A 9,464-nucleotide genomic window follows, 5' to 3' on the forward strand; every position below is an offset into this window, starting at 1 on the left:
ACGAAGCTCTGGTGGTGATATCAGTGCACTGTAAGCATAGTAGCCCCCTCGGGTTTTCTCTTTGACAATGTTTAGTCGGGGAGAAACTCGTAAAAGTCGTAAAATTTACTTAGAAATCAAACCAAAAAGTCCATTTTGATTTCCAAAGTTTGGCAGCCGCCCATAGCATTTGGTCATGCTAGCTAGAACAGAAAGTCTTTTGGGTGCTTTCATTTCAATGGTGAAAATTCATAATTTTACACCCATTACGGTTGGTGTACTGACCTCCATCATCAACTATCAGTGTTCTTCTCATTTAACTTTACCAACCCTGTTTCGATCTAGATTTTTAATTTTATTATCTATCTTTTTTAGGACTAAATTAATATTTTTCTATGGCTGTCAAGTTCTACAGATAAAAATATCAAATAATTCAATTAAAGTTTCCATGAAATTAATTCGAAGCTCTTTTCAAAGAGCCCAGAAACATGTACGTAGATTCTTATACATGAAAAGAAAATCTGGCTAGAGAATATCATGTATTAAGCACTGGAAAAGCACCCCAAAAATTGAGTTCCAATTTGGAGAAATGAATACTAAATCTACTATAAGCAAGCATAATATAAACATCAAGGTAATATAAGTAATAAATTTTCATACTTGATAATAATCATCAACCCGTTGCAATGCCAGCCAAAACGTCGTTCTTGCCTCGAGCATAGATTGTATAAACTAATCTAACCGCATCAAGCCATCCATCGAGCGCATCCCACGAGTCAGCAACCTGATATATAATAGATAAGGTGATCATATAAGTTCATAATTGTTGGACATAATAGTGTAAGTTAAGTAACCAAAAGAAACTATGGGAGTTTCCATGTGATCAATGGACTCACTCTAATAGCACAGTTTGCTACTCGAACATATCAGACATGATAATTTTTCAGATATTGTAAAATTGATGAGCTCGATTCGGTTTTTTCATGAGTGTCTAGGTTAGTTTGGGCATACCTTGACTATTTTCATGGAACAATCTTTTCAGCCAACTACATTCGGTTTTTTCATGAGTATGAGTGTCTAGGTTAGCTTGGGCATATCTCAACTATTTTCATGAAGCAATCTTTTCAGCCAACTACATTCGGTTTTTTCGTGAATGTCTAGGTTAGCTTGGACATACCTCGACTATTTTTATGGAACAATCTTTTCAGCCAACTCCATTCGATTTTATCATGAGTGTCCAAGTTAGCTTGAGCATACCTATTTGTAGTCAACTATTCTCATGAAACAATCTTTTGAGTCAACTACGTTAAGTTGCCAAGGTAACTTCCTAAGTTATTAAATTCTAGGTAGGTGGTTGTCATGGCTTAAACTCATTACTTGGAGAACTTTATTATTTACATCAATTTCTCGATCATTAAGCCAATTCATACCGTTTCCTCTTTACGATCCAACTGGAGAGGTTTTTTTAAAAAAACTCCCTAGAATTGGGCATCTTCTCCTCTACAATTTCCTACCATAAATGAAATGGTTTCTTATTTATTAAAAAAAAAAAAAAAAAAAGACGTAAAAGCTCAAGCTCACCAAGAAAACTGGTCCATGGATTGTGTCAATGCAAAGTCCAGCGCCCGGCGGTAAAGTTAGATCTGCACATGCTGATACAGATACAATATCTGGAATTTCTACTTTGATTGGCATATCGCCATTCAAGGTACTTCCAGATCTTCCTAAAGCATTAGGGGATGTTTGTATTTGTTCCCCCCCTATTTTAAGCTGAAAGAGGATTGACCATAAGTAATTCAATATCAGTTTCAACCAAATCACATAAACGCACCCATCTCCCACGGCTGACTGATAAAATCTAAACCATAAAAACAGATAGAACTTTACCTTTTGCAAAACATCATGATTTAGGAAATACTGTGAACGTTTCCAATCACTGTGTGGAGCAAGTGGTTTCCCTACAGGAGGTGCAGTCAGGTACCCAACTTTTAGATAGGGTAACGGCAGCTGTAAAAAAGGCAAGTTCCAGAAAGTTCATTGCACCAAAGTATAATTCCAGATCAAGGGATGTCACCAGAAAGTAAAATCAGAATATATGATGAGTCTGAATTTACGGGTTACAGATGTCTTGGAATCTTAAAAAATATAGTAAAATGCTTTAATGGGTATATGCTAAAGTTATAACGATATGACACATCATGGCCATACTTTTGACTGCTATAGTAATCTTCATTGATAGACACAGCCTTTCAGACTTTGAACCGAAAGCAATACAAGTGTAACAGCCCAAACCTACCTGTAGTAGATATTGTCCGCTTTGGCCTGTTACGTATTGCCGTCAACCTCACGGTTTTAAAATGCGTTTACTAGAGAGAGGTTTCCATACCCTTATAAGAAATGTTTCATTCCCTTCCCCAACCGAGGTGGGATCTCACAACCCACCCCCTTGGTCCTCGCTGTCACATTATCGCCTGGTGTCTGGCTCTGATACCATTTGTAATAACTCAAACCCAACGTAGCAGATATTGTCCGATTTGACCCATTACGTATCGCCGTCAGCCTCACGGTTTCTCATGGTTTTAAAACGTATCTACTAGGGAGAGGTTTCCACACCCTTATAAGGAATGTTTTGTTCCCCTCTCCAACCGATGTGGGATCTCACAACACGAAACTTAAAAACATGACATGCCCCAACTGTTGATGACATTATAGACGTAATACAGTATGTATTATGACATTGACAACTTCATTTATTTTAGAATTTTGTACAGATCTTTCTCATCCCATTAAAAGACCAATACAGCGCATATTAAACTAAACCATATAAACACTACAGAAAGCTTTCTGGTCTACAAGTATTGAGCAAATAATAGAAAATAAAACGTAGTCAAGTGTGATGCATATTATTTGAGAAGTCAGACTAACCATTGAACGAACCAATCGCAAGGCACTGCTGTAAACCTATTAAAAACAAACATCAAAACTTCAATTGAAGCTTGTATGTGAAGAAATAAATGACTAATCGGAAAACAAGAGAAATGGAAGAAAAATTGAAACTTTGCTTCGGTTATAATATTTAAAATGTTTCTGTATCCTTTTCCACGAACAACTAGAAGTTGGCTTAAAAAACTATCGTACTTGTGCACAAATACGTGTCAAGTCTTGGTAAAAAATGAAAAAGACGTTGAACGGAACATAATAGTTGGTTTCTACATCAGGCACAACAACACGGAAATTATTCGAAACGAAAGGACTGGGCTTACAGAGTAACTTGGTTTTAAAGCATGAGCAGCTGCAATATAAATTGCAGATTGGCTGTACAACTCATTGGGGGAAACATCCTTAAAGTTTCCTGTTCCACCAGTCCGTAATGTGTCCTCAGCTAGTCCATACTGTAGAGGTCAGAAATGAGTTAAGATTTGAGCAAATTTAAATTATCTGATCTAAATCAATCAAGACATAAGTTTTCCATTGCTTGGCATTTATATAAACAATACTTAAGAATCTTCTATACACATCCCTACAACACAAGTTGATGAGTCATTCTAAACACTGCGCGTTAAGCAGATGAATGGTCATGTAATTTCCATATATGGGGCAGGCAACAGACTCACCAAAACAGTACCAAGATTGTAAATTGCTCGATGAAAATCAAATTGCAACTGTATAGCTGCACGAAACTGCAATTGGAAGACAACTGAGTTACCAACAACGCTCAGAATGTAACAGTAAGTGTTAAACAAAAGGCTGCAACTATTTGGTATTTAGATGTTTCCAAATAAGTGTTATTGTCACCTTACTGATAGCTGTTCTTACAATTGTCTGCTTTTCTCGTGCTGGCACAATCGCACTGAGTTCCTGAAATGGATCATGATATACGTATATATTCAATAAAAACAAATATCTTACCCATATTGCTTATGCTTGAGTACGTGGAGGTGGGCAAGAGAGACTATTTCAAATTGAGATTAATCTAATGTGAAAAACATAAGTACCTGTAGAGCAAGCCCCCAATTATTTAGCGCCTGAAATAGATCCAAAAATAGTTAGCCTTAAGGTATTTGCAAAAATATAAATGCAAACAATTCTTTTAATGTTATGGAGGCTTGTCATAGAATCAACTTCACAAAGAGAACATAATGCAAACGAAGAAGAAAATCCAAGAGAAAAAGTTAAGCACATGTAGGTACTAGCAATTTCTTGAGATGTACCTGGGGACTATTCCAGTTGAGTTGGACAGCTTTCTCATAATTTTTGGTAGCCTGAATGATAGAATAATTGAAATGATTAGTTCAGATGAAAAGGAAAAATAATTCCTGAAAATTAGCACCTGTATTTTATGTGTTTTACCGACACTAGCAAATTTTCATCACGGAGTTGATGATGAAGTATAATTAAACCTTTTACACAGTTAACAGCCTATGATACCGTTGAAAGAAAAGGCAAGTTTCTTTTTAAGAAAAATATAAAATTATAAGGAGGGTGGAGATCCAAACTTTCAACGTGTTAATGAGGCATCCTTCACCAAGTAATCAAACATTTCACCAAAAAGAGAAGAAGATAATAAGAACTGAAGGAGTTGCATTGAATTAAAGTGATGACATTAGCACTGTAAATAGAAAAAATTTTAAATCCTTCTCTATCGCCAGAGAAAACGTAGATAACCCAGAAAATGATAGAGCCCCCCCTTTTTACCAGAACGATAGATACACTGGGGATGGGAGATTTTTCAAATGCGTAATGACAAAAACCCATTAGAGATGGAAGTACAAACCTGCTTCCACAGTTCTTCAGCCTCCTTCGTACGACCACGCATTTTGGCCCGATCAGAGATTGCAATAGCCCAATTATAAAAAGCCTGGGATGCATCCAAATACATTCAATCATTAAGACAGCACGAACGGAATTTTGCAGGTCAGGTGAAACATGCATACGAGTATTTTCTAAATCGGCCAATGCCAAGTATAAAAGAAGGCCTACTTTCAGCCATGGTTTATCAAAACCTAAGCAGGGATAAATAATTACTATGTGAAAAATGGGGCCAAGGAAAACTCATTTTGATCCATCTGGCAAAAAGAAAAGAAAAAAAAAAAGAACTCTATAATCTAAATAAGTTCATTTCTGGCAGAATCAATATTCGAAACTCTTCAAAGTTTGTCCATATTTTCCTTCATTTCCCCATCTTCTGTTCACATTTTTTGGCAACAGCATCCTAACTAGTAAAAGTACAAAACGGTTTCTTTTTTTTTTACATACATCGTGAAGTGTTGGGCAAAGACGGGTTGCCTCATCATACTTTTTACAAGCCTCCTCAAGCAATGCATCTTTAGAAGGTGAAGTGGAATCTGGACTAACATTATCTGCACTCTCCTGCAACATCAGATTAATAGAGTTTATTGTGATATTGCTTATAACAGAATGAAGAGATCTGTTCGTTTTACGGTGTCTTATTACAATGATTTTTTACTTGCATTATCAAAGAAAAGTAAATGTTCATCGTATTTCATATCCTTGTTGTCTTTTAACAAAAAATTATTGACACTAGGTACTGGAAGGTGTCAGGTAAGTTGTGTTATATTTTTATACCAAACACAGAATTCAATTGATCTGGAGTTGTTTTAGTGACCCGTCAATAATATCTCTCTGCACTTTACAACATTATTGATGAAGATCATATAAAATCTCAGACCTGGAGGACCAAAGCCCAATTGTATAGAGCATCATAGTCTTGAGCATTTCTCTCAATTGCACTAGCATACCTGCAATTTTTAAATTGAAAATATAATGTTTATAAACAAAGGATCTCTATAAGAGTAGCCATTTTTTAAAGAATAAAATGGATTCTATTTCTGATGAGAAATAACTAAATAATATCTATTTTTATCAATAATCATAACCAAAAGGCAGAAAAAAAGAAGGGTTCTCAGTCTTCCTTTTATATATACTTTTTGGGCACCACTCATATGTCTTGGACATCATAATTTAATTTTGGTGGCTACCCATGGTTCTTCTAAGCCCAAAGTACACTGAGGCGTAATAATCTTTCTAACCTAAGAACAATTCGAGGGGGGAAAATATGAGCCTTAGTGAGATCTACCCTCCTACAATTATCTCCAAGGAGACATACCCGAAATATCTTGAGGTGATTTCCTCGCATCTCACCTATGCTACAGGTGGTTTGCACTTAGGCATACCCCTTTGGAAAACAATGCGCCCACCTAACTAGAATACAGATATTCCTTAATAAGTTTGTAAACTCTACATGTTATAAAATCAGTTAATCCTTTACTGCTTTGCATGAAAGCTAATCAAATACCCATGATTATTTATATAAATACAACCATGCTACATATAGTATTATCTATTGTCTCCTTTACTAACCCCCAAAGTATGCACTTTTTTTTCCTTTTTGGTTGCAGTGAAAATCCAATTCTCATTCTTTCAATGCATCACAATGACACAACTAGGCTCTGACACAACCCAAGATCCTATTGGATGAAATGGGGAAGTACAACTGGGGCCCGATTTCAATAGGAATTCAAAGTCCAAGTTACAAGACCTATTATGAGAAACATAAACCAAGTAGATGCAATTACGAAGGACAAAAAGTATTATGATGATACCTCTTAGCAGCAAATGTGAGAATCCGTTGGCGAGAACGGCCCTCTTCATCAACACCTGTAACACTGCTGATCAACTCCATGGCAGCTCTGCTCTGTTCAGAATAAGGCTGTTGTGGGCTATCTTGATTAAGACTGTGCAAATTCATACAGTAAAGAAACAATATAGCTATTGAGACAAAAGGTGGTAACAGCAAAACTCTACTGCAATTAAAGATTCCACTGATAATACAGAGAATTTTCTTAATCCAAACCAAAATCAAATGAAGAGAAAGAGGGAGAGAGAACTAATAGATCAGTATGCAAAAAGGAACGGATAGGAGTATCCATAAATGAATTGACTAGTTCCAAAACGGGGTATGATTAAGATGAATTGACTAATTGACAATTATTAGGAGTGTTAGTGGTTCATGTTGGGTTAATTTGAGCACGAACCAAAACCAAGCTGCAAGATATATTTCTTTTCAGGCTAATAAAAAAAGAGCAGGCCAAACAGATAACGTGTCAGTTTATCATTTCAGTTAACCAGTTTCAAGGTTGGTCCAAGGTACATGAAACACAAACAAAATTAAAACTCTTAATAGGGATGTTTGTTAAGTTAATACCCAAGGAGATAATGGGCGATGTGCAATTAGAATAGGCCATACAATCCAATTTGACCAGAAGTAACTAAATTGAAACCAACTACACTTTCCTATCACTTCAATAAAAGCCTATTTGGTTAGAAATGAAATAACCAAAATTTGAAGCCACAAAATCCAATTCGATAGCAACAGAAGTTGAGAAGAAATCAAACCCAAGGCAAAGCCAGTTTCAAAGCCAAATAATAATAATAATAAAACTTGTTTCAAAACCAAAGTCCCAAGGAAAGACTTCGTTTCAATAAGCCGAAGGATTCTAGCTCTTTTAGCACTAAAATGATTACATCCAAACCTCAGAAACGTTTTATGGGAACATATCCTGTTTTGGGATAATGTAATGAAGGACAGAATTTAGTCTGTTCATGGGTTGAATTGGGTCAGGTTGAAGCAATTTTCAGATTTAACAAAAACTTCGGGTCAACTGAATGGTAAATCCGAACGACCAGATTCTACACACAAGGTCTGCCCTATAGAATTCAATAGGATCATCGGATTTGCTAACATGCAAAACAAAAAACTCTCCTAGAGAAGCCATTATACTAACCGTAACAACAATGAATAGTCCCTGACAGTATTCAATCGTTCAAAGCAATCATTGTATCTTACCCTTCTAGGAAGAAAAACTGCTCTAGAGAGTTTGAGAGAATCGGCTATAAAGAATTGGCAGGGGGTCAATCAGATGGTGAAAACCATCGTTAAAGAGACGAAAACTCGCAGACGCCGAGCAAGCTGGTTAGAGAACTTTTGATGAACTTTGACTTTCAGATATTGACTTTCAAATGGGAGTTCCTTGATTTTTACGCCTAAACCATTCGTCATTGAAAGAAAACTACTACCCCATTACTATTTTTAATGAAAATTCGGCTTTCAACCTTCAAGCTTAATAAGAACTGTCGTAAAAATCAGGTTGAACAGTCACCATTCACCATTCAATTTCAAATAATTGGAGATTAGAATGCATTATTAGAAAGCATTCGATTACCAATCAACCATATTCAGTATTCTCAAGTACACAACAAACCTGTAACCGTCGGGCTTCTCGCCTTCAGATTCGTTAACGCTGTCGTTGCCATCTTCACCTTTCAATCCATTCAGCAACTCTCTCATTGTAAACGTCCGGCTTCCTTCATCTTTACGCAGCGTAGGCTGCGAGTTCTCGATGCCGTTGGACGGGATCGAGGTTCCTTTAGACTCATCAAATTTCGGATCTGAAACATTCGTCACTACCTGTAATGGCAGTGACTCCGATAACTGTTTCCTTCGAGACGCCAGCTCTGATTCTGCTTCTGCTTCTGCTTCTACATAAACTGATTCTGATTCTGATTCTCGTTCTAGCTGTGATTCAGCTTTGGGAATTGCGTCTGCTATGCGTTCTGGCTCTGATCTGGACTCATCGGTTTGCTCTGATTCTGACGAAATTTGTGGCTCAGTTACGATTCCGTTTTGCAAATTATTAGGTTCCTCGGGAGTAGTCGACATGGTGAAATGGCAAACAGGAAGAGAATGAGATTGAATCAAGGCTCCGGAAAACAAGCCGATCGAAGATCCGCGAAGAACGAAATTGAAGGACGAAAGCGATTACCAATTCCCAACCCCTCGTGGAACCACTCCGCCATTGTTGAGTGTCACAAGCGACTTACACTGTACGTCCTTTTTTTTTTTTTTTTTTTTTTTTTTGNAATTTCCATCCAATTACAATGATAATAGTGAAAATGGTTTACTTTTTCTTTTTTTTTTTTAATATTATTTGTTTTAAAATTTTTAAATCAGACTTTTAAATTAAAAAATATATATTTATTATTAAAATTTGGTTTAAAAATTAAATATTTTATTAAGAAAAAATATTAAAAAAAACAAATAATTTGAATATAATATGGTTTTAATAACTTATTAAAAAAAGTATAAAATATTTATTTTTTAATTTAAATACTTCATTAATTTTTTTAATTATGTAATTTAATTAAAAATAAAAATAAAAACTCCCTAAAATATATATTTAGCTATTCCACAAAATTGAAGCTTTCATAAAAATATTTATTCTTTTTTAGTGTAAAAGTTTTTATAAAAATAAAAAAGAATGATCTATTATATATATATATATATATATATATATATATATATATATATTTTTTTTTTTTTTTTTTTTTTTTTTTTTTTTTTTTTTTTTTTTTTTTTTTTTTTTTTTTTTTTTTTTTTTTTTTTTTTTTTTTTTTTTTTTTTTTTT

General features: G+C 35.1%; 1 protein-coding gene across 2 annotated transcripts; it reads right to left on the bottom strand.

Moving 5' to 3' along the window:
• Positions 1-521: 521 nt before the first annotated feature.
• LOC111498676 (protein HLB1-like) lies at positions 522-8,901 on the bottom strand. 2 transcript variants are annotated; one of them, XM_023150014.1, is made up of 15 exons: positions 8,262-8,901; positions 6,603-6,734; positions 5,669-5,738; positions 5,236-5,349; positions 4,754-4,837; positions 4,191-4,241; positions 3,975-4,004; positions 3,775-3,837; positions 3,594-3,659; positions 3,243-3,371; positions 2,905-2,940; positions 1,867-1,986; positions 1,561-1,749; positions 1,410-1,489; positions 683-763 (listed from the first exon to the last, which is right to left on the bottom strand). In XM_023150014.1, exons 1-14 carry the CDS (start codon positions 8,717-8,719, stop codon positions 1,445-1,447), a joined length of 1,587 nt encoding a protein of 528 aa, XP_023005782.1. In that variant the 5' UTR covers positions 8,720-8,901; the 3' UTR covers positions 683-763; positions 1,410-1,444. The 2 variants fall into 2 exon arrangements, with proteins under 2 accessions (XP_023005781.1, XP_023005782.1); XM_023150013.1 differs by lacking the exon at positions 1,410-1,489 and having other exon boundaries at positions 522-763; positions 8,262-8,900.
• Between the last annotated feature and the right edge of the window lie 563 nt (positions 8,902-9,464).

This window comes from Cucurbita maxima, unplaced genomic scaffold, assembly GCF_002738345.1.
Source record: "Cucurbita maxima cultivar Rimu unplaced genomic scaffold, Cmax_1.0 Cma_Scf00025, whole genome shotgun sequence".
Classification (NCBI taxonomy): domain Eukaryota; kingdom Viridiplantae; phylum Streptophyta; class Magnoliopsida; order Cucurbitales; family Cucurbitaceae; genus Cucurbita; species Cucurbita maxima.

Bases quoted from the DNA above. Each gene is read 5' to 3' on its own strand.
- LOC111498676 (XM_023150013.1), bottom strand. From the start codon at position 8,719: ATGTCGACTACTCCCGAGGAACCTAATAATTTGCAAAACGGAATCGTA. The intron at 4,242-4,753 runs GTTTGTACTTCC...TCTATCATTCAG, and splicing joins CTGAAGAACTGTGGAAGCAG to GCTACCAAAAATTATGAGAA. The intron at 1,750-1,866 runs GTAAAGTTCTAT...ATCCTCTTTCAG, and splicing joins ATCATGATGTTTTGCAAAAG to CTTAAAATAGGGGGGGAACA.